Source organism: Diplotaxodon limnothrissa, linkage group LG2 (assembly GCF_057381915.1).
Source record: "Diplotaxodon limnothrissa isolate DT_005_m linkage group LG2, D_limnothrissa_male_GT1.1, whole genome shotgun sequence".
Taxonomy (NCBI): Eukaryota; Metazoa; Chordata; class Actinopteri; order Cichliformes; family Cichlidae; genus Diplotaxodon; species Diplotaxodon limnothrissa.
Genome location: NC_140597.1, coordinates 8,877,160 through 8,902,090, shown reverse-complemented (window position 1 = coordinate 8,902,090; position 24,931 = coordinate 8,877,160). Strand labels below are relative to the sequence as shown.

Here is a 24,931-nt window from a genome sequence, read left to right as displayed (position 1 = left end):
TTATATATAAATCTAAATGTTATATATAAATCTAAATGTTAAATGTTAAATCTAAATATTATATATAAATCTAAATGTTAAATGTTAAATCTAAATATTATATATAAATCTAAATGTTATATATAAATCTAAATGTTAAATGTTAAATCTAAATATTATATATAAATCTAAATGTTAAATGTTAAATCTAAATGTTATATATAAATCTAAATGTTAAATGTTAAATCTAAATGTTAAATGTTAAATCTAAATATTATATATAAATCTAAATGTTAAATGTTAAATCTAAATATTATATATAAATCTAAATGTTATATATAAATCTAAATGTTAAATGTTAAATCTAAATATTATATATAAATCTAAATGTTAAATGTTAAATCTAAATGTTAAATGTTAAATCTAAATGTTATATATAAATCTAAATGTTAAATGTTAAATCTAAATGTTACGGGAAACTAAATATTTAGCTAATATGCAAATTTATTGTACGGGTCAACGAAAATACCAAAATAAAAGCTTCAAGAAAACCTCCCGCGCTAAAGTGTGCCGGTCGCGGTCAGGTTCTGTGTTTGCGCTCCTCTTACGGTCACTTTTGACTGCCATGAGCTGCTTCGACTATTCCCTACCAGCATGTCCAGCGATTTAGCTGAAAACATTGGAAGAGCCGTTTTGTCGGCCATCCAACGATTCAGCGGTAATGCACCCTCGACCTCACAAACGCCGCAGCACTTGGTAAGTTTATTGTATAGCATTTTGGACGGGTTGATAGCAGTGTTAGCAAAACTAGCAAAGCTAAATTACTTAGCTAGTCCTCAATTATTTCATTTGGTAGGCAGCAGACAGAGATCGAACATCATACAACTCTATTTATTTATTTGGTAGGTAGGTAACAGTCGTTCTTGATGTAAATGTTTCCTTAGGAATCCAGCAATGCACCTGGACCAAGTAGACCTGCCGTCTCCACTGGGATACCATACTGCTCGGTAGGCCTTCTTACACATATCATTTAATTCATTTATCATGAAATTTCCCCTTGTGGGACTAATAAAGGTATGTTATCTTATCTTAGCTGACTGGTTTTGATATACAGTCAGGTTCATAAGTAGTTGGATACAGACACATTTTCTAATGTTGCTTCTGTACATTACCAGAATGAATTAAAAATGAAACTACTCCAATGCAGTTGAAGTGCAGACTTTAAGTTTTAATTCAGTGGGTTGGACTAAATGAATGCATAAAAATGTGAGAGGGAAAAATTAATTTGTAAACACAATCCTATCATTTCAGAGGCTCTAAAGTAATTAGACAAATTAAATAACTGAAAATAAAATGATAATTTCTATTACTTTATTCAAAACCCTTTGTTGGCAATGACAGCCTGAAGTCTTGAAGTCATGGACACCACCAGATGCTGGCATTCCTCCTTACTAAGGCTCTGCCAGGCCTTTACTGCATTGGCTTTCAGTTGCTGTTTGTTTGTGGGCCTTTCTGTCCTAAATTTAGTCTTCAACAACTGAAATGTATGCTCAATTGGGTTAAAATCCAGTGACTGACTTGGCCATTCAAGAATATTCTATTTCTTTACTTTATTAAAGTCATGGGGTGCTTGGACTGTATGTTTTGGGTCATCTTCCATCTTTATTATTAAATGCTGCCCAATCAATGTGACTACTTTTAGCTGGACTTAAGCAGACAAGTATGTATCTGAACACATTCAGCTGCTTCAGTCCCGTGTCACATATTCAGTAAACACTACCAGTGCCACTGGCAGCCATGCACGCCCAAACCATCACACTGCCTCTGCCATGTTTTACAGATGATGTGGTATGCTTTGGATCATGAGTCGTTCCACCCTTCTCCATACTTTTTTCTTGCCATCATTCTGGTAGAGGTTGATCTTGGTTTTATCTGTCCAAAGAATGTTTTTCCAAAATTTAGCTGGCTTTTACTAGATGTTTTTTTTTTTTTTTTTTTTTTGTTAAGTCCATTCTAGCCTTTCTATTCTTGAGGCTTATGAGTGGCTTGCACCTTGCAGTGAACCCTCTGTATTAGGGCTGTTCGATATGACGATATGAAAACATCTATCATTTCATATTATACGCTATCATTTGTTCTGTGGTGTCGCAAAATAAATTTTACGTCAATATTTTTCATCGTTTTGATGGTCACTGTAGTGGCTGTATTAATTTCTTAATTTTCTTTTTTCTGTTATGTTCTCTTTGACCGCATGTTGTCTGTTCACAGTAAAATTTTCAAAATGCAAACACTACGTCTCAAATCAATTCCAGGCCTTTTATCTGCTTAATTGGTAATGACATCATCATTTTAATATGGATACCCTAAATTAAAGCTTAGTCTGCACATCATGTCCATGATATAATTTTGATTGGAATATGTTTCAGTAAACGGGCAACAAAATAAAACTTGTTAGGGTCCAAATACACACTGACCTAATTGCAGGCCTTTGCTACTCTAATTGAGTGCTCAAAGCACTTTATACAACAGATCTCATTTACCCATTCACATGCACAGATTAATACAAGCACTTTTTCTGTCCAACATTCGCACACAGTCATAGTCGGATAAACTCATTGGGAGCTCTAGATTAGAGCACCTGGGAACTGAATCACCAACTTGACCAACAATCACCAAATGCTAATCTACAAGATACAAAAGGTTCAGTTTTCTGTGTAATGGGTAGACAATAGTAAGATGGTCTGAGTCTACAGTTTGTTTGTTTGTTTTTAATGAACAGATAACAGAAACCTTACGGATGTATTGTAATGCATAGGTGTCTATCTGTATCTGTGTTTGAATTCATTTCAGGTTCCTCTTCCATCAGTTCCTCAAGCTCATGCTACGCGCTCACATTTTGTGAGAAAAAACAAGACCTGCAAACACTATACAAAAGATGTTGTGTGCTTGCCCTTGTCTTCAACATCAACGTTTCTCATACCGAGAGGAGATTCACGAGCAAAACTAGCACAAGATGGCCTTATTGGGAAGATCTCCTTTACATCTGACTGGTCTGAAGCACAACTTAGAGAAGAAATAGCAGCAATCTTCAGAAGAACATTTGCACTGTCAACTGGCCAGACATTCCCTTTTGAGTATTTGAGTACAATTAGAGGATGTAAATGACTAATGAAACCAAATGTTTCTAGCAGTTTTCTTTGGGGTGGCCAAGAAGTTGGCTCGATTTGTTCCACCACCTGCCTCTATATAATGGCAGGGATACAAAAACCTGCACAGGTAAACATTTTATATTGCAGTGCAGAAATATTTATTGTCTAAAAAGTGAGTCTGTTCCCTTAACATAATTTTATTAATTGTATTAATTAATATTGCAGTTTCAGCAGGTGTAAACAGTTTTTAGTGCAGCCATGTGCCTCTGTGTTACCAGTGATTTGGTGCAACTGTATTTGATTTTATGTAGAACATGCTTTCTTTTCCCTCAGGAGGAACCAGAAGAGCTGTCTGATAGTGACTTTGAAAGTCCAGTCTGCCGGAGAAGACGAGGTATGTGATGTGAATGAAAACCTAGTGAGGTTCTAAGCTCGATGACCAGTTAGATTTTGTTACTGCAGTGCGTAATAATTCCTGGGGGGTTTGTTTGATGAGAGCATCGTTAATTTGTCCGATTGGGGCGATCGTGGCTCAAGAGTTGGGAGTTTGCCTTGTAATCGGAAGGTTGCCGGTTCGAGCCCCGGCTCGGACAGTCTCGGTCGTTGTGTCCTTGGGCAAGACACTTCACCTACCGCCTACTGGTGTTGGCCAGAAGGGCCGATGGCGCGATATGGCAGCCTCGCCTCTGTCAGTCTGCCCCAGGGCAGCTGTGGCTACAACTGTAGCTTGCCTTCACCAGTGTGTGAATGGGTGGATGACTGGGTGTGTAAAGCGCTTTGGGGTCCTTAGGGGGGACTAGTAAAAGTGCTATACAAATACAGTCCATTTACCATTTTAATGTTTACGAATTATCACAGGTGATTACAGCCAAGGAGGAATATGTGCCCAACTTTCACTTAAACTAATATAAGGATATATAAAGGCTGTTAACATTATGAAGCAAGTCATGCTGACCTTCTTTCCTTTGTTCAGTGCATCATGCGTTGTCTACAACACCAGGTGAAAGTGAGGCCAAGCATCAGGAAACAGAGAGCTGCATTCAAGAGAGTGAAAATGAGGGACAGGCAGAGGGACAGCAGATGTTTCCATATAATGTGGCAGAATTTGTGTAAGCTGTTGTCTAGGGGTTAAAGAAATCCTTCATTTTAGATGTTGTTTAGGATATTGTTTTGATGCAAGTTTCCAATTTGCATGTTTGGGGTTTTTTTTGCTGAATGACTGCAACTTTAGGATTTACATTTAATTCTTTTTTTTTTTTTAATGATGTAGTGTGAGAAATTCTTCAAGGCTGACATGTTTTATGATTTCTAATATCTCTTATCTACTTAGCCCTATTTTTCTGGAGGAAGATGAAGCTCTTGAAGAGGCAATTCAGCGTAGCCTCCTAGAAGAGTCTGATAGACAGAGTGAAGTTCATATTTCAAGGTAAGATTTGAAAGTAACCTTTGATAATTGAATATTTTATTTGCATCTTTACTTGCATCATTTTTTTGCAGTTACACAATTACAAAGGTAATTGCTCATTTCTGACTAATTTAATATGGACTATCACAACATTATATGTTGTAACTCTGTGCACTTGAGTCAAATGTACAGCAAATTTCCATTTTTCCCCAAGATCTGTTTGTCATTGTCCCTTTTTTATATAGGTCTTTTAAGAAGCTCAGCAAAGAAGAAATTGAAGGTCTTCTTAGAGCTCATAGTGAGAAAGTCATTACACCAGGAACAAGACAACTCCATATCAGTCGAGCCAATGTGTGGTCGACTGCTTTGCGTCAGTTCAAGAGACCCAAGTTTGCAGAAAGCTGTGAAATGCTTTATGTCACATTTGCAAGCGATGAACATGATACAGAGGAAGATGCTGCTGACCTTGGGGGGCCAAGGCGGGAGTTTTTCCGTTTACTGGTGAAGGCCATCTTTCAGGACAGTGGTGCTTTTGAAGGTAATAGGATTTCACAGTCAAACTAACTAACTTACTTACTCAAGGCCTAAAGGCTTGTTGACGACACTCGTTTTTATAATGTTACAAACGCAACAACCACCTGATCTGAACATTGTTTGACAGAACATTAACAAGTTAATAAATGACTACAGATAATAAATCTGTTATGTTCTGTGTGTCTGAAACAGTAAAAAAAAAAAAAAAAAAAAAGTAATACATTTTTGTCTGTCAATCTCAAGATATCAGTTTGGGGTCTGTACAGAATATACTTTTTTGTGTGTTATTTTTCAGCTACACCAAATGGATGCACACTGAAATTTAACATCCTACACTTGCAAAATGGAGTATATCGAACCATTGGCAGGATGTTGTCCACGATAATAGTGCAAGGTGGAGAAGCACCTGCCTTTCTCTCTCCACATGTAGTAGACTACTGTCACGGCTGCCGAGGCGAGCTGTGTGGATATAGAAGGAGGACCCAAGATGCAGGCAGTGGATGAGATACCGGTGGTTTTATTTACAGAGGTGTAGTGGCAAACAAACAGTGGGGCATAACAAACAACTAAAGACACCTAAACTGGGAGAACTAAAATAACAGACCTGGGAGCATATGACAACGGATGATGAATAGCAGAGAGACGCAGACGAGGAACAGGACACCGTGGAACACAGGGTAACAGACTGACACAGAGTTACACAGACTGACACGGAGGAACACAGACGAACCGGCAACAGGCAGGAGAACACACAGGGCTTAAATACACACACCAGTAATCAGGGGATGCGAGACAGGAGGGCAACACAGCTGGGAGAAATCTGGGCTGACGGGACAGGGGAAACGTAAACTGATCACACTCACATATGACACGGACCTTCACAATAAAACAGGAAACTCAGATACATGGAACCAGACAAGACATTGAACTAAACAGACAGATTCACAAACAGATGGGGAGACACCATAGACAGACAGATACAGACGCAGACTCAGAGGCAGATCGAAAATAACACAGAACTTAAACAATCATCATCTAGAAAATGATAACAAACTAAAAGCGCTGGGTCACCGACCCAGGACCATGACAGTACCCCCCCCTCAAGGGCTGGCACCAGACAGCCCAGCAGAAACGAAAAAATGGACCAAAACAAAACAACCCGACCAGGGCGGGCGGAGGGGGCCCAGGACGGAGGGACAGAGTCCAAAAAGGCCCAGATGGTCAAGTTCAGGAAGCCGACCATGCGAATGGCAACGGGGCAGGTCCGGATGCCGGCCACGCAGTAGGCAGTGGCGTGGAAACAGTTCTGGGGGCCGACCGTGCGGACGGCAACAGCGGCATGGAAACAGTTCTGGGGGCCGACCGTGCGGACGGCAACAGCGGCGTGGAAACAGTTCTGGGGGCCGACCGTGCGGACGGCAACAGCGGCGTGGAAACAAGTCCGGAGGCCGGCCACGTGGAAGGCAGTGGCGGCGTTCAGGAGGGCGTCCACGGTGGCGGAGATGCCCAACAGGCGGCCAGGCAGATGACCGACGATGTGGAGGTGGTAGTAGGGGACCTGAAGGCTGCGTGGCCCCTGCAGCCCCAGGTGAAGCGGAGGCTGGACCAGACGAGGCGGAAGCTGAAGCGGACGCTGGACCAGACGAGGCTGAAGCAGAGGCTGGACCAGACGAGGCTGAAGCAGAGGCTGGACCAGACGAGGCTGAAGCAGAGGCTGGACCAGACGAGGCTGAAGCAGAGGCTGGACCAGACGAGGCTGAAGCAGAGGCTGGACCAGACGAGGCTGAAGCAGAGGCCGGACCAGACGAGGCTGAAGCAGAGGCCGGACCAGACGAGGCTGAAGCAGCTGATGAGGATGCTGAAGCTGGACGAGGCTGAAGCAGCTGATGAGGATGCTGAAGCTGGACGAGGCAAAGCAGCTGATGAGGATGCTGAAGCTGGACCAGGCAAAGCAGCTGATGAGGATGCTGAAGCTGGACCAGGCAAGGATGAAGCAGTGGCTGGACCAGGTGAAGCGGATGAAGCCGAAGCATGCGCTGGACCAGGCGACGCTGAGGATGCTGAATCCGGACCAGGCGACGGCGTGGAGGATGCAGCAGAGGCCGGGCCAGGCAACGGCGTGGAGGACGCAGACGGAGGCGCTGCAGCAGGTGGCGGCATGGATGAAACAGCTGCTGCAAGCGTGGATGAGGCTGCTGGTGGAGCAGCTGGTGGCTGGACGGGCTCCTCGGGCCCCCCAGCTGACGAGGAAGGAGGCTGGACGGGCTCCTCGGGCCCCCCAGCAAAAACAGTCTCAGAACCAGTGGGCACTGGAGCCCCTGGCACACACAGAACAGAACCAGCAGGTGCGGAGACCTCTGGCAGGGACGCAACAGAACCAGCAGGCACACGGGCCTCTGGCAGGAACGCAACAGGACCAGCAGGCACACGGGCCTCTGGCAGGAACGCAACAGGACCAGCAGGCACACGGGCCTCTGGCAGGGACAGAACAGGACCAGCAGGCACACGGGCCTCTGGCAGGGACAGAACAGGACCAGCAGGCACACGGGCCTCTGGCAGGGACAGAACAGGACCAGCAGGCACACGGGCCTCTGGCAAACACATAGCGGCCTGCAGCTGCGCAGAGCATTGACCCTGCTCAGGCAGCGACAGCTCTGTGCAGTCCTCAGCTGGCTTCTTAAACTCCAGGGGTCCAGAGTCTAATGGGGGCTGAAACCCAGCCTCTGGGGAGGCCCTGGAGTGCATCTCAGTCTCAGAACTGGCCAGCCTTTGAGGAATGTTGACATTGTTCTTGGGTTTGTCTCTCTGCTTAGAGTACGGAGTTGTTGAACTGTCCGTTATGGGTTGGACTGACATGGCTTGCTGTACAGGAGGAGTAGGTGAAGGTGATGGCTGAACAGGTAGTGGAGCAACTGACACAGGATGCAGGGCTGGTGACTGCTGAACTGAGGATAAAGCTAATGATTCTTCTGCTAACCGGGCTACTGACTGGGCCATGGATTGTAACAGGGTTTGTAATAAGTCTGGCTGTGACTGTAATTGAGCTATGGATTGTGAGGCTGAATGTGGCGGAGGTGGCGACTGGGCTTCTGGCCGGGCGGCTAACTGAGCTTCTGGCCGGGCGGCTAACTGAGCTTCTGGCCGGGCGGCTAACTGAGCTTCTGGCCGGGCGGCTAACTGAGCTTCTGGCCGGGCGGCTAACTGAGCTTCTGGCGATAAACAGTTTTTGTCCAGTGCCGTACAGAACATCACCCCTGAGTAAACGGTCCCACAGTTCAGACCAACAATACTGTCCTGTCCACTCACCACAGCTGGCTGCTCGGAAATCCCCAGGTCCGACTGTGGCGAGGAGCGTCGGCAGCGTGAGCGCCGTTTCCCCCTCGAAGGCTGGGTTGACGGGCCGGGCAGAACATCCTCTGTCGGACTGGGCAGTGAAGCATGAGCTGCAGGGTGGGTGGTAGCAGCCGGGGGGTGAAGACGGAGTCCATTCAGAATGAAATTCTGTGCGAGCGGGTGAAGTGAGCTGAGCAGCCAGGGGAGACCAGAAACCAAGCGCTGTAGCCGATTAGCCACGGCTTGGCTAAATTCTCTCCCCTCGTGCTCCAGCCACGCGTTGATCAATTTGTCCACGGAGTAAACAATGTCCTCCCGGAGCTCCTTGGGCGGGTTGAATGCTGCTGGGTCCATAGTGGCCGGTTCGTACTGTCACGGCTGCCGAGGCGAGCCGTGTGGATATAGAAGGAGGACCCAAGATGCAGGCAGTGGATGAGATACCGGTGGTTTTATTTACAGAGGTGTAGTGGCAAACAAACAGTGGGGCATAACAAACAACTAAAGACACCTAAACTGGGAGAACTAAAATAACAGACCTGGGAGCATATGACAACGGATGATGAATAGCAGAGAGACGCAGACGAGGAACAGGACACCGTGGAACACAGGGTAACAGACTGACACAGAGTTACACAGACTGACACGGAGGAACACAGACGAACCGGCAACAGGCAGGAGAACACACAGGGCTTAAATACACACACCAGTAATCAGGGGATGCGAGACAGGAGGGCAACACAGCTGGGAGAAATCTGGGCTGACGGGACAGGGGAAACGTAAAATGATCACACTCACATATGACACGGACCTTCACAATAAAACAGGAAACTCAGATACATGGAACCAGACAAGACATTGAACTAAACAGACAGATTCACAAACAGATGGGGAGACACCATAGACAGACAGATACAGACGCAGACTCAGAGGCAGATCGAAAATAACACAGAACTTAAACAATCATCATCTAGAAAATGATAACAAACTAAAAGCGCTGGGTCACCGACCCAGGACCATGACAACTACATTGTGTCAGGAGACATTCTTCAAGTACACCTAACACCGGATGATATAGGTGACCCTGAGTTAAGAGAGAATCTGAAAAAGGTGAATTGCAATATTATAACAAGAATATTGTAATATTTCCTATATTCACAAGTCTTCTGGTCTTCTTTTATAATATATAATAAATATACTTTTGGTTATTAGAGGCAATTTCATGTATTATATTTTCAATTTGTTTCCTTTTTGTTAAAAAAAAAATAATATTGGTGAAATACAGCCAAATAAACCAAAACAAAAACGTTTCGAGTCCAATTAAAATGAACCATCTTCAGTATTTGTGTACACTGGTAAAAAACAAACATTTAAAGTGTTTTTCTTAAATATTTAGGTTGTAAATGCAACAACTCAACATGATTTGGAGGAAGCAGTCAGCTGCTGCGACTCATGGCGATATCAAGTTGAAGGTCTTCCACTCACAGTCACCATGGCCAATAAAGATCTGTTTGTGAAAAATGCAGCTCTATACCTTGCAGTTCTGCAACGGCAAAGCTGTTTCGATCAACTAACTGATGGCTTGTCCTACTATGGAGTGAGATTTATATTTTTTCTGTATCAATTGGTCATTATTTTATAATCATTTAGAGTGAGCTACTTTTTATATTTAAAACTGGAATTTAACCATTATTTAAACTTTTCTGTCTAGATTTTATCACTCCTGAGAGAGAACCCCAGTTTGCGTGTTCTGCTTGACCTATCGGGGGAGGACAAAGATCTGACAGCCAGTTTAATTGCTGGGGTTCTCAGGCCAAGCTATTCTGTCCTTGGGAGCAACAGAAGAGTTAGAGAGGAGCTGATGGTGGTCAAATTTCGGGAATTTCTCCAGTGTGTCGAAAGTAAGCAGAAATTCACATAATGTAGTCTGGCCATGAAACAATTCGGGACACTAAAGTAAAACTTTGTCTTTTTATGTCACATGCGCGCACACAAAACAGGAATAAAGATGTATGATAGCTTACAACTGACAAGCAAGGCAAAGACAGAACCTCTGTATTTTTTATAAAAACATTAGCCATCATTTAGTTGTTAGCTCAAGCTTTAACTATTTTAGTGTCCCCAGGTTAACGGTGGTTTTTCTTTGTTTTTAGATGAAGAGCTGAGAGACTCACTTGGAGAAAGGACTCTTACCAAGGATGAAGAGGCATTTGTGAAGGCTTTGAGGCCTGGTCACATCTTGGCTTTTGCCACCGGGAGCAGCAAGGTTCCAGCCATAGGTTTTCAACCAGCTCCTAAAATAACATTCATTCACGATGAAAGCAAACATCTCCCGATTGCACACACATGTGCAAATGAGCTTCAGCTTTTTGTGAATGAAACAACAATGGCTGATGATGATGCTTTTCATTACTGCTTCTTAGTAGCACTCATGAATGGAGCTTTATTCAGCACAATCTAAACATGTTCCAAAAAAAGTGAAATTAAAATGGTGGGTTTGTTAACTCTAATCCTGTTCATTAATTGTAGTTTCAAGTAACTTTGCTTCATACAAGATAGTTGAAATAAATTCTGACTGCATTTAATGTTGAAATGTAATCATTTTCAAAGCTTCAATAGATTTATAAAAATGCTAACTCTGTATTTTCAACGACAAATCAATAAAGTCACTGGTGTAATACAATTTTATTAAGCTTTTCTTTTTTAAACAAGGACACTTCAAAACAGTTTATGCACAGAGTATACTAAACATGCTTTGTAGAACAAGCCAGGATTACTTAGACATCTAACAGCAACATTTATTAAGACTATTGCAACTTTACAATGATTAAAACAATACTGTAGATAATCTTGTGAATTGATTTAAAGACTGACTGTTCCGTGTTGATAATTTTCACTGTTATACTGTATTACAGTGTGAATTTGATCTTTACTTCAATCTGAATAACTGGTTTTACCCATAAACTAAAAGTGGTTGTAGCCTTCTGAATAGCCTATGAGCAGTGCCGTAGCTCCGCAAACGCACATAACGCACACTGCGTAGGGCACCAAATGGCCGGTAGGGCACCAAAAAAATCAGGGTCGTAAAAAAAAAAAGTAAACCATATTAATACTATAAATATCATATGCATTAATATGGTTAAACAATACAAAAGCAACATAAAACAATTTTCCCGAGAAAAGGGGTGAATCTGCTTTGTGCCCTGTCTCCAGTCTCCTCCTGGTGCCCCCCCACTCCCAGTGGTCTGTTCTATAATTGGTAAACACCTGTTTGAACATGGCCTCGAAACGGCAACAGGAGTCGGGAGCGGAGAAAAGAAAGAAGAAGAGGAAGCGTGATGAAACTCAGGCGTCGCTTGCCGGTAAGGCAATGTTTAAATAATAATAATAAAAAAAGTTCATTATTGTAGCCCTTGCTTGCACGCTCATGTCCGTCAACTCTGTGATAGCTCCTGTTAGCAGTGTTCATACTGTGTTAACAAATGTTGCAAATGATTGATGTTGGGTAGTTTGTTTACGTTGTGGATATGAATATAGAATGGACTACTAAAAGCAACTCATCATGGTCACTCAATTGACGGTTTTCAGATAACGTTAGCAATCGTGACTCACGATTGCTAACGTTATCGTGAGTCGTGAGACTAGCATTTCCCTCCTCAGGTTGCTAGCTGGCTAACGTCATGCATGCTACTGATTAACCTTAACTTTGGGATAGGTCAGTGATGCAGTCAAGTATTATTATCAGATTAGACAAGATTACTTTGTATGTTGCTGCATTTCAGGATATCTATAAAGACGCATATCTTATTTATGCCATTGACGTCTGAACACATAAATAGTTCTCGTCTTTCTTTAGGTTCATAGATCAAGGGCGACATCTGTTGGTGAAACTGTAATATGAAACCTATATCTTCCAGTAATATAGATTTCCTACTTGCGCATTTATATCAAATTATGTACAGCATGTTTATATTGCCATTTGCCATTATGAAAATCTATACATGTAAAATATAGTTAGTAATTTTTAAATGTACCAGTGACTTACTTAATTTATTAGTCTTATAATGCAATCTTTCGTAGGCCTACTGTAGATTCAAAATTGTATTTCTGTAAAATCCCTGAATATTTTCTCTTGTATGCAGGGTCAATGCTTAAATATGTTCAAGGAGGATCTCAAGGACAGGATGAACCATCCAGTAGTAGTGCCATCCCTGGACATCAACCACCAGCCATTGTAGACCCTGCAACAATCCCTAGCCAAGAAGAACAAGAACCATCAACCACCAGTTCAGGTACAGTTCCATACACAAGTACCACTGAGAGTCCTGTCACTGAGAGACTATCAGAAAGTGACACTGTGGAGACATGTGTGCCCCCTTCAACCGATCCTGCTCTTTGGCCAGCTCACATTGTAGATGCTGATCGTGTTGAAATTGTGCGGAGAGGTCCTTTTAATGTCAGCTCTGATTTTAATTTTCCAAAGGGGCCTGATGGAAGAGCATTTCACACTAGCCTTAAGTTCAAAATTCTTCCCAATGGAGAAAAGGTTCACCGGAGCTGGTTAGTGTACTCACCGCAGAACAATGCTGTGTTCTGCTTTGCATGTAAGCTTTTCAGTGTGAAGGATATAAAGCTGAGTACAGAGGGCTTCAGTGACTGGTCGAACATCAACATCCGTTTGAGGGGTCATGAGTGTAGCCAAGACCACATACAGTGCATGCTTAAGTGGAGAGAACTGGACACACGGCTAAAGAAAAGCATGGCAATAGATCAACAGGAGTTGACCTTACTAGAGGCAGAAAGGAAAAAGTGGCGAGAGATTCTCAAACGATTACTCTCAATAACTCTCTCACTGGCTTCCAGAAATTTGTCTTTTAGGGGCTCTTCTGACTGTCTTTATGAGCCGGACAATGGCAACTTCTTGAAGGAAGTAGAGCTTATGGCAACATATGACCTTGTAATGGCAAATCACTTGGCCAACATAAAAGATGAAGGTTCCCACACACATTACCTCAGCCCTGAGACACAGAACGAACTAATTCAGATTATCTCTTCAGAAACATTCCGCGCCATTGTGAAGCAAATCCAGTTGGCAAAATACTTCTCCATCATTCTTGACTGTACTCCAGATGTGAGTCACACTGAACAAATGTCAGTCATAGTACGCATTGTTTGTTTCCAAGCACAACCAGATATTAAAGAATACTTTCTTGGCTATATAAATGTGGAGCAAACAACTGGCCTTAACCTGTCCAATGTTGTCCTTGACAAGTTGAAGGAGCTTGGCATTCCATTTGAAAACTGTCGAGGACAGGCCTATGACAATGGGGCCAACATGAAGGGGAAGAAGCAAGGTGTTCAGGCCAGACTGCTACAATTAAACCCGAGAGCATTGTTTGTGCCTTGTGGAGCTCACACGATGAATCTGGTCATAGCTGATGCTGCCAAGTCCTCTCCAGATGCAACTGGCTACTTTGGGTATTTGCAGAAGTTGTTCAATTTCTTTTCCAGTGCCACCCAGCGATGGGCCATTTTAACAAAACATGTGAAATTGACACTTAAATCTTGGAGTGATGTTAGATGGGAAAGCAGGCTTCAAAGTGTAACTGCTGTCCGGAGTCAGACAAAAGAAGTGAGGGATGCTCTCCTGGAGGCCAGAGAAGCTGTAAGTGATGCAGTCGCAAAGGTGGAGGCTCAAGTGCTTGCTGAGGAAGTAGCCTCATTTCGATTTTTGATTTGCTCCATCGTGTGGTGTGAACTTCTTACAATCACAAACCAGGTGAACAAGTTACTACAGTCCAGCTCCATGCAGCTCGATGTTGCTGTCAGGCTCATTGACACTGCCAAAAGTAACCTCTCTAAATACAGACAGTCTGGGTTTGATGAGGCTGTGTCAGCTGCCAAAGAACTCTGTGAGGCCCTGAACATAGAACCACAGTTGAAGGAGAAAAGGCTCAGGAGCACAAAAAGGCAGTTTGCATATGAAGCTGTTGATGAGCCCCTCCATGATGCCCTTAAAAAGCTTGAGGTCACATTTTTCAATTGTGTTGTGGACTCTGCTTTAATCTCCCTACAGGAGAGGTTTGAGACCATGAATCAAGTGAAGGAGAAATATGGAGTGCTGCTTGATTTCAGCAAAGTGAATGGGATGTCCAAGGAGGATTTAAAAAAACACTGCACTGAAGTACAGAAGACACTGACAGATAAGGGAGTAGCTGACATTGATGGACCTGAGATGATGCAGGAAATCATCAACCTTCCTCAGCTGCCACCACAGACGTCTGCTTTGGAAATGCTGTCATTTTTACATGACAATCAGCTTCAAGAGGTATATCCCAATCTGTGGATTGCTCTGCGTATTGCACTGACCCTGCCTGTCACAGTTGCCTCTGCTGAGCGAAGCTTTTCAAAGCTCAAACTCATTAAAACGTACCTGCGTTCATCAATGGGGCAGGAACGTTTAAGTGGTCTGGCTGTTATCAGCATCAATGGTGACGTGGCTCAGAAGCTATCATATGATGACCTTATAGCTGATTTTGCAACCAGAAAATGCAGGCGTGTGCCTCTCTAGGCCCTAGAGAGGCACACCACGCCTGCATTTTCTGGTTGTCAGAGTATGCCCTAGAGTCTAGGGCATACTCTGACAACGAATTGTAAAAATGTTTAACATAGTTACTTAAGGAATGTGGCTTTTGTGTTCAAATTCTTATTTTTCTTATTTAAGTTTCTTATTTAAATTCTATTGTGAAACTATTTGTAAATATATTAATATAATACTATTATATTATATATATTATTTTTTTATAAAAAAAATTACACATTATTGCCAGGCTCTTTGTTCTTGTTCCAATGTTCAATTTTTGTTTCAGTATTTATTTGTAACAGTATTTTTAACCTCCTTTAACCTTATTTATTTGTTTAACTGTCATGTTTGTTGTTATTTAATTAAACAAATTCCACTGAGAAATTCAAAAGTATTAATGTTTTTTTTTTTTTTTTTCAGTGGCGGGGGGGGGGGGGGGGGGGGGGGGCACCATAAAGCATTTGTGCTTAGGGCACCCAAATGGCTAGCAACGGCCCTGCCTATGAGTCACTGTCAGTCATTAACTCTGAGTCCTTATGTGGCAGGAGGCATCACTGCTAGAGGGGAGGGGCTTCTGCAGTAGTACAAAAACTGCATTTGCTGTACAGCATTTAAGAATATTAAGTGTCATCACTCTTTAGAACATCACTGGTATCCTGTGGTTGAGGTCACACATTTACAAGTTTGTTAAAAATATACTGCTGTGTTCGTTGAAACAATGTTTTACCATTATTGTTGTCTTCTTCAAAAGGGTGAATGCTTGTATATAGCTCTTGTAAATCGCTGTCATTTAATGGGACAAACCTACTTTCAGAGTTTGACAAGGAGGGTATGGAGACCTCTGCTGTAGAAAGTTCTGGGTTGTGACGATGAGACACATGAGTTCCGCAGGCAAAAAGCTGGATGGGAGTTCTATTACCTTCAGTGGAAACAGAGTGATTGTTATATCCAGCTTTGAATTCCTTCAAAGTGCGGTTGATTCGTGGTAGAAACACATAATGAAGGCAAAATAGGTCTGTTGCATTTTCTAAGTCTAGGATACCAAGTGATTCCAATTCATAAAATATAGGTGCATAAATGCGGCTACAGTTGTTGTTTAAGTCTCGGTTGAAACGCTCAATCCTCTGGTTGTGCACAGAACTTCCCATTAAGACAGAGCTTTCACCCCTGCTTGCTCGCATGTCCTCCCAAATCTGAGCATTCTCTCCTCCGTGATCAGTCCTGATATGCAGGGGTCTGCCAAATTGTCCAACAGCTGCAGTAAAGAGGGCTTTCACAGTCTCAGCTCGATTATTGCTGGAGCACCGAAGAAACATCAACATCCTGCTGTATCCATCTATTGCACCATGAACAACAAACTTCCAACGAATCAGTTTGTGATTTCCATCTATGTGCCATATGAAATTTGGATGAGGCACAGAATATACTCGCCGAGCAACTGCAGTTCTTCTCCTGGATAGAACACCAGCCGAGTCCACCCTCCGCAGTGACTTTCTTACGCGCCATCTTTGAACCACTATGTTTTTGGAACGCAGATGACCCATCAGCATCACTTCTCCAACATTTGGATGTTCAGTTTTTATCTGGGACACTATCTGATCTAACTCATGGTCACTGATTACATTGAATTTTGACTCTGAGATATTATAGTCTTGCAGTAACTTATACAGAGTGGGCCTGGAGATGGAAAGGATAGATGCAGCTTCAGTAAAAGATGTTTTCAGGGAAAGAACATTTTCCAATTCCTCTTTGGAAATCTGAAGCCTTCCTTGGTAACCATCCTAGAACACGGCACAGAAAATCTCAATGAGCACAATTCTATAACAAAAGATGGGTAATTTGAGGCAATTGTACTGTGACAGATTAGCTAGAGTAATATTTTATCAATAGTTTTAAAATATGAAAGTGAGCAATCAAAAGACACTTCAGAGCAAAAACAGTAATAAAATATGACGTAAAACTTGTGAATGTTGTTGGTGGTGATGTGACACTGCTAGTGATGGACCCCTAAGAAGATGAAATGTATGTAGAATCAGAATCATTACTTTGACAGGATTTAATTTAAGGTGACATATTACACCAAAGAAAAAACAGAAATTAGTCAGCTAAATGATATGTGTAAGAAGGCCTACCGAGCAGTATGGTATCCCAGTGGAGACGGCAGGTCTACTTGGTCCAGGTGCATTGCTGGATTCCTAAGGAAACATTTACATCAAGAACGACTGTTACCTACCTACCAAATAAATAAATAGAGTTGTATGATGTTCGATCTCTGTCTGCTGCCTACCAAATGAAATAATTGAGGACTAGCTAAGTAATTTAGCTTTGCTAGTTTTGCTAACACTGCTATCAACCCATCCAAAATGCTATACAATAAACTTACCAAGTGCTGCGGCGTTTGTGAGGTCGAGGGTGCATTACCGCTGAATCGTTGGATGGCCGACAAAACGGCTCTTCCAATGTTTTCAGCTAAATCGCTGGACATGCTGGTAGGGAATAGTCGAAGCAGCTCATGGCAGTCAAAAGTGACCGTAAGAGGAGCGCAAACACAGAACCTGACCGCGACCGGCACACTTTAGCGCGGGAGGTTTTCTTGAAGCTTTTATTTTGGTATTTCCGTTGACCCGTACAATAAATTTGCATATTAGCTAAATATTTAGTTTCCCGTAACATTTAGATTTAACATTTAACATTTAGATTTATATATAACATTTAGATTTAACATTTAACATTTAGATTTAACATTTAACATTTAGATTTATATATAATATTTAGATTTAACCAGTGTTGGGACTAACGCGTTATTAAGTAACGCGTTACAGTAACTACGTTATTATTGTGGTAACGAGCACAGTAACTAGTTATTATGCCAAAACCAGGAACGCGTTACTCGTTACTGGGATTTAGATAGGCTCGTTATTCGTTACTTCGTGTGGTGGCTATCGCGGAGCTTCCACAGATTCAACAACATTAGCAAGTGGCGGAGGCCAGCAGGTGGATGAGAGGAAGGGGACGCAGGAGGAGGAGAGACCCGAAGCGGCCGCCCGTCCGAGTGTCAGGTGAACTGAACTTCAGGTAAGACGTTATGACCTGCAGTCTCTCTGGGTCAGATATAAACCAAGTTTATTTGGAGTTTATTTTCGTTATGCTGACTTTTTCGTACTGCGTGCTAGCTAGCATGACGGGGTTTCTATACAGCTGGGTGGTGCTATGTTACTGATGTTGAACTTTATTTTGTTCATATGGTTAATTATTAGAGTTTCCAACCGTCCCGTAAAAAACGGAATCGTTTCGTATTCAGAGAAATTATTACGGGTTTCGTATTGAGGTGAAAAGGAACAGTTTGTCCCGTAATTCAGCTACAATGAAAAAGACACAAAGCTGGAGTTATTCTGTGTCTTTGCTGCACAGCTGCCTCTTCTCCTCTCATTCTCCCCCCTCCCTCTCCTGTTTCTACTTCAATCATGAAACTGATCAATGATCAGCTGATCGGCTTTTCTCTCTTGTTTATTTATCGCCCACTTTGCGCCAGAAAGAGGAAACCAGCGGATGTCGCGGTAAACAACAGCTGCACGTTTAAGCCTGATCAGCTGTTGTTAGAATTTATTTAGTATTAATTTCTAGTATCAGCTGATGTTTGCTGGAGCCACAGCTGTAAACCTGCTGGTCAGGATGTCGGTTTGTATATGTGGTGAGTGGGAAACATGAAGATGAAACCAGGAGATGTCCTTACTGAATCATCAGAGCTGAACAGGTGATGGAGAAACAGGTTTACCTTTTAGGTGACATGAATGAGTTGAAGGGAAGTTATGAACTGTTTCTGAGAGACAAATAACACCAGGATCCTTTTCTATGTAGCTGACAGCTGGTAACTGTGCAGGGGCGGATCTAGCAAAGTGTTGCCAGGGGGGCAGGTAGGGCATTAACAGGGAAAGGGGGGCACAAAGAAATACTTTTCTTTCTTATTCTCATTTCAAATGTCTCGCTTTTAATAAATAATTATCTGAGTCTTACAACAAACGATTGATAGATTGATGCATATATACCATCAAGACAGTGTACATCACTGTCACAACAGTGTTTATTTGCATTCAAAGGCTTTATGATATTTGCTATAATGGTGGGCCGGTCTCTAGTCAAAATGCCCGGGCCAATTTTTTGTCCCAGTCCAGCTCTGTATGCAGCTCATCTGCAGTCTGGTGTTACCAACATCTTCCTATTCAGAAGGCAGAATTTCTGAGTTCTGAGTACAATCGAAAGCACCACGACTGCAGTTTTTGTGTTGGATGTAAAAAGCGCACATGACGCTGTGACGTAGGCTATAATCATGGCGGCGGTCAACGACGGTCCAGGCGTGGGATTTCTCTCGTGGAAATATGCACATTATCTTTTCCTTTGGTAGGTGACACAGTGCACTTGTGGCAAGTAAGCAAGCTAGAAGACTGGCACTCTTGCTGGGTATCAAGTTAGCAACACATTAACAAGAGAAGTCTGAGTAAAACCAAAGTTACTTTCCCTAGTAACTAGTTACTTTAAAAGTAACGAGTAACTTGAAGTAACTGAGTTACTTTTGATGGAAGTAACTAGTAATGTAACTAAGTTACTAATTTAAAGTAACTTACCCAACACTGGATTTAACATTTAACATTTAGATTTATATATAATATTTAGATTTAACATTTAACATTTAGATTTATATATAACATTTAGATTTAACATTTAACATTTAGATTTATATATAATATTTACATTTAACATTTAACATTTACATTTAAATATAATATTTACATTTAACATTTAACATTTACATTTAAATATAATATTTACATTTAACATTTAGCATTTAGATTTAACATTTAGCATTTAGATTTAACATTTAAAATCCTGTTTTAAATATGAAAAGTTACAAATATTTTACTAAATGTTGTAAAAAATGACTCGAAAAAACATGTTTTTGTAAGATTTAGAGCTAAATGTGGAAAAATGTTGCTGTTAATTTCGGCATGTTTCAGTTTACAAACGGCGCCCCATAAATTCTGAATCAAATTTTTGTTACATATTGTTATTATAACTCATCCTGGGCATGCATTATCAGGCAGTGGTGCTTCAAACAAACAAGAGTAACTTAACAGTAACAAGATGTCAAGCTTTGAAAGCTTTGTTTTTCTCACTTGTTTTGAGTGCCGTTTGGCAACAGAACGTGTGGTCACATTATTCGCTGATCGTCGCCGATGTGGTTGGAGATGTAATGTTTTGGGTGGAGCATAGTACTGACAAATATGGCCTGTGTGGATTAATCCATTTACTTTTGATCAATCGGGAGACTCGTTGGCCGCTCCCAGGGCAGTTTATGGCACGGCATTTTAATCAGCTCGCCTGGTTGCATTTAATCGTGGCTTTAAAGTGAGTTCAAGAAAGAGGAAGTGGTTCCTTTTAGATAAGCTTGGTTATTTGTTTCTTTTATTAATGAGGTCTTTGTTCTTCTTGCTTTAGACACACTCATTTGGCTATGCAAGATTTGCAAATTATAGTGTCTACAACTTTCAATAGTCTTCTTCAAGAAGACACACTTGGTTGTGACACTTTGTCATTAGAGCTAGGCTACACAACATGTCTGTGAAGGTTCTCAGTCATCCAGGTCATCATAGTCAAAGGAGCTTGCAAAGAAAAGCATCTGGACTTCTTTAAGTTGCTTGAAGACGTTTCACCTCTCATCCGAGAAGTTTCTTCAGTTCTAAGGTCTAATGGTGGGGAGTCCCAGATTTAAACCTAGTGGGAGTGTCCCCCCACAGAGGGACAAAAGGACCCCCTGATGATCCTCTAATCGCCTAAGCCAAGGTGTGAAACTGGGTGTGGGTCCCAATCAGCCAGAGTTTCGGGTGAGCTCATTGTGAAACCTGGCCCTACCTTATCATGCGAATTCCTGAGGTCAGACGGCCCAGGATGTCCTTTTGTCCCTCTGCGGACAAAAGGACCCCCCTCTGATGACAAGGCACAGAGACGAGACTAGGACAGACAGGACCCGAAAAGGAAACTAATATAATCAAACAAGAACCAAGGACTAGAAATATAAATGACAAATCTCAAAGGCACTAAGGAATACTAAACTCAAGACTAACTAATACAGAGCTTGAATTTAAATACTTCTTCAATCCAAAGAAGTGAATTATAAGTCTAGAACTTAAAATACTGGGTCGGACACCCAGGACCATGACATAAACACTCCAGCGTTAGTAGCTGAAAGTTGGTGGTTAAATTCATTCTGGGTAATGATCAAACATAATGAGTGTGTTTAAGTAAGTGAGGAGGGGTGATCATGTTAGCTCCTTTTACTGAGACTAGTTGGCGCTGTGATAGTTGGAAAACTAATCAGAGCTAAGTGAAAGAGTCAAAGGTTAATCAGAGCAAAGAGATTCTCTTCCAGCATCAGGTCATGGCTAAACTGAAGGTTTGTAACACGCCATATGTGGACCTAAAACACTTAATGAAAACAGAATCACTTACAAAGCATGAGCATGCACACTAAAAGTGAGCACACCATTATAAGACAGTCACAGAGACAGATAAACAACTTAATTCCAGAAATAAATAATGCAAGAGTCCATTTAGCAAATGTATAAAGAAGGCTGTCTTGAAGTGGTCCTAAGAGACTTAAAATGGCTCTAAATCTGGTCTCGGGAAAGGAAACAGTGCTAAACGCTTAAGGTGGACGGAGGCAAAAATATATGGAGTGAAATCCAATTTAAACTGTTGTTAAAAACGAGCAAAAGCTATCATGCTGACCTTTACTGTATTTCTTTAAATTCAGTTTAATACAATTATGTAGAGTGGAGTGCCAACTTTTATTTTTTGACTTCTGGAGCATGGCAGAAAAAGCCTTAACAACCACCACACTGATGCAAGAGGAAAACTCAGATCCCACTCTTCACTTAAATTGTTAAGACTTCTGCATAATTTGTAATGAATTAAAGCTAAAATTAATGCAAATTAGAGGTTTCTGGTGCTCCACAGTTCTGCTTAATGTTTTCCAGCAGATATAATTGGATGGATTATCTTCACTGCCAATGTTAACTGGTGTTGTCCAATTCACACACGGCTGTGCTGTTGTTGATGATGGGCAAAACAGGCTCTGGGGAAAAGATGATGGTTTTGGTTAAATGTTAAAATAAACATGTTTAGCGTGGTGTCACCATTAGTTCCTTCAACATTTGACCACGTGTTAACCAGCTGTCAGAATTCACTGACAGCAAACATGTTGCAGATCTTTTTGCTCAATACATGACTGACTGTATTAATAAGGTTCCTATTATATACAATATATACAATTTTCTTCTGCTGTAAATTTCTTGTAACAGATGATGCAAGCACGCTGCTTAGTTGTACTAGTATTGCTAAGCCTAACAGACACAACTGGACATAAACATCAGATTTTAAAATGAAGATTTTGCTGCAGTGACGGCAGAGCCTCCAGTGAGTCCCCATCTCCTCACAAAGCGGGTATGTCCATGTCTGTGAGCGAGCCGAGAGAGTTTAAGTCTGAAAAAAATGCATAGGACAGAGAGAAAGAGCGAGAGCGAGAGTGGCAGGGGTTGTGTGTTTGTGGATGCATTCCAGTGGGGCCACAACCTCCGGAGCAGATTTGGAGTTTGAGCCGTAATGCAGCCGAGCAGAGGGAGCCTTTGCAGAAACAGGCGGCTGATCCAATGCCAGATCGCTGAAAGATGAGGGGGGCTGAGTGGTAGCAGGCAACTGACCCCTCTAATGTTTGAAAACAACTCTGTATCCCATCCAAAATAATCCCGCTTTTGTTTAAAAAGTAAAACATGAATTATGGATGTTGTAATTCTGGTTTTGCTGCATTGTGCTTTTGTTTGTTTGTTTGTACTTGGCATTTGGCTGCCTTAAAGACAAAATCAGGCAAAGATGATGTGAAAACACCACGGCGCCATACATTCACAAAACTTCAGATATATTTGTGATTGTTCCTCAAAGACTTCCTTTGCAGTTGGGACTCCAGACAATGCCTGCAGTCTTCAGAGCAGAGTAAGTGATTATTCTGGTGGTCGTGGGCCTGCAAGCCTCAAATGTCAGAAGCCAGAGGCAGCTTTGGTGGTTACTAAATTATATGAAGTACGAGCTAAACCGGAGGCTGAGGACACACAGCTGCGGACAGGATCTGACACCGTCTCGCCCAGCCAGAGCATGAAAAAAAAAAATGCAGAAAGGAAGTGAAAAGCCCTTAAAGTTTCTGGAAGAGGCTGAGGATCTGGTTCCAGCAGGAGTCTGATTGACTGCACATTGCAGTTCCTGACAGTCTATATAAGCATTTACGATTCCAGTGCATCAGTGTCCTCGAATCCTGCTCTAAAGATCTGAATGAGGATGTCTCATGGCTCACTGGCAGGCGAGCGGCTGCTGCAGTCTGAAATGATATTCTCGGTCTGATTCTGAGCATCATGTTGACCAAACAATCCCTCTGAAACGAATGGAAAACAGATCAAGCTGAGTCCCTCGTATACAGTTGGAAGGTATTACACTGACCTTGAAACTCTTTAATAAACTTTGCACATACTGTATGTAATGGTGTGTTTGCTGCTGCTCAACCCTGTCCCTCTTCTTTGTCCATGTGGCTAATTGACATGTCCAGCAGTTTTCATGTTTGCATCTTTGCTGCTCAGATTGTACAAACAGTCTTTCTGACATTTTTCGGTTCTCGTCCACTTTCCCCCCGCTGTGCTTCCAAACGTTTCGTGAAGGAGAAAAACAGGCTACAATTTTAAAATGTTTTCAAATCTTCTCTGATTTCTCTGTCTCTGTTGCTGCCACAGACCACCCATTTCCTTAAAGTATCACACTTAAAAAAGAAGCACTTTTGATCTGATGTGACCCCGAATAGATAAAACTGTGGTCTAAATGAGCTGCTAATGGTGTGGAGTAAATGCTTTTTCTTATGTTTTCAACCCAACTGTAAAGGTCTCGGCGACGACTGAACAAGAAAGGTTTGGTGAAGCAGATAAATGGTTAAAAAACGTAAGCGGGAGAGATTAAACTGCAGCACTCGTGTTTGATGGTAATAGCTGCGGAGTTCTGTTGGGAAGCAGCCCTGAACAACTATGTGCCTCTGGACATGCGTAAGAGACATTCAGAGGGACGCTGTTTATAGCCAGACAATTTTCACGGTTGTAGTGAATCAGTGATGGCAGCAGAAAAGAAAAAAAGGCGGAATAAAAAGAGAGTGCATTTTACCCACACTGGTAAAGAAAGAAAGGACAAAACCCACACAAACAGCTTACTGTGAAGAAAAAAAAACAATAAAAAAGATTGTATTTAGTCTGTGTTGAGGACTATCTTCAGCATTTGAATACACATCATTTTCTAACACAACTGAGAAATAGAAATATTTACTCTAAGCCAAAGACAACAACTGTTCGGTGAACAAACTAACACTGCCATCAGGACTGTAAACTTCTGAAACTGCTTTTGAAATATTTGCTTTTCCCTTCATGAGTAGAGTCACGGTTGGCACACAGCAGACCGGGGTAATATGTGAAACCAGGGGTGTTGTATTTCAGTGCTGCTGGAAAACTGAATTCTTTATCTGATCGCTTTAAAACACAACAGGCAGCATGTTCTGACTGTCATGTAAGCAGATCAGGGATATGTTTCACAAATCAACAAAAATCAGAACAATTTTCTAGTCCAGTGTTTTGGAAACAAGGAAAAAAGAAAACGGCTGTACACACATGGGTTCCTAATCACCTAAGTTTGAAGCTGTAAATGACCTGGACGTTGTCCATGATGACTACTTACAACTTACAACTTAGAACTTTTATTGTGATTGTACAGTTGCTTGCACAGCGAAATTAGGTAGCAAGATCACAAAGGTGCGGAAGTAAAGGAAGATATATATTTAAAAAATAAGAACAACAATATAAGAACACTATGTACATG

The 24,931-nt window shown here is 41.8% G+C and overlaps 3 protein-coding genes across 3 annotated transcripts; 2 read left to right on the top strand and 1 right to left on the bottom strand.

The window, feature by feature from the left end:
• The first annotated feature begins 3,147 nt into the window (after positions 1–3,147).
• LOC146638180 (uncharacterized) lies at positions 3,148–5,407 on the top strand. Its single transcript, XM_085366723.1, has 6 exons — positions 3,148–3,255; positions 3,462–3,522; positions 4,102–4,237; positions 4,459–4,535; positions 4,779–5,071; positions 5,363–5,407. The coding sequence occupies exons 1-5, from the start codon at positions 3,148–3,150 to the stop codon at positions 5,036–5,038; spliced, it is 642 nt and encodes a 213-aa protein (XP_085222849.1). The 3' UTR covers positions 5,039–5,071; positions 5,363–5,407.
• A 6,267-nt stretch (positions 5,408–11,674) lies between these two features.
• Positions 11,675–14,968, top strand: LOC146638179 (zinc finger MYM-type protein 1-like). Its single transcript, XM_085374735.1, has 2 exons — positions 11,675–11,759; positions 12,540–14,968. Exons 1-2 carry the CDS (start codon positions 11,675–11,677, stop codon positions 14,966–14,968), a joined length of 2,514 nt encoding a protein of 837 aa, XP_085230861.1.
• A 551-nt stretch (positions 14,969–15,519) lies between these two features.
• On the bottom strand, positions 15,520–17,591 carry LOC146638178 (uncharacterized). The gene is made up of 3 exons (XM_085366711.1): positions 17,364–17,591; positions 17,113–17,175; positions 15,520–16,761 (listed from the first exon to the last, which is right to left on the bottom strand). Exons 1-3 carry the CDS (start codon positions 17,463–17,465, stop codon positions 15,649–15,651), a joined length of 1,278 nt encoding a protein of 425 aa, XP_085222837.1. The 5' UTR covers positions 17,466–17,591; the 3' UTR covers positions 15,520–15,648.
• Between the last annotated feature and the right edge of the window lie 7,340 nt (positions 17,592–24,931).

Bases quoted from the DNA above. Each gene is read 5' to 3' on its own strand.
- LOC146638178 (XM_085366711.1), bottom strand. From the start codon at position 17,465: ATGTCCAGCGATTTAGCTGAAAACATTGGAAGAGCCGTTTTGTCGGCC. The intron at 17,176-17,363 runs GTAAGTTTATTG...ATGTTTCCTTAG, and splicing joins CACAAACGCCGCAGCACTTG to GAATCCAGCAATGCACCTGG. The intron at 16,762-17,112 runs GTAGGCCTTCTT...GCCGTGTTCTAG, and splicing joins CTGGGATACCATACTGCTCG to GATGGTTACCAAGGAAGGCT.
- LOC146638179 (XM_085374735.1), top strand. From the start codon at position 11,675: ATGGCCTCGAAACGGCAACAGGAGTCGGGAGCGGAGAAAAGAAAGAAG. The intron at 11,760-12,539 runs GTAAGGCAATGT...TCTTGTATGCAG, and splicing joins AACTCAGGCGTCGCTTGCCG to GGTCAATGCTTAAATATGTT.
- LOC146638180 (XM_085366723.1), top strand. From the start codon at position 3,148: ATGAAACCAAATGTTTCTAGCAGTTTTCTTTGGGGTGGCCAAGAAGTT. The intron at 3,523-4,101 runs GTATGTGATGTG...TCCTTTGTTCAG, and splicing joins AGTCTGCCGGAGAAGACGAG to TGCATCATGCGTTGTCTACA. The intron at 4,238-4,458 runs GTAAGCTGTTGT...TTATCTACTTAG, and splicing joins TATAATGTGGCAGAATTTGT to CCCTATTTTTCTGGAGGAAG.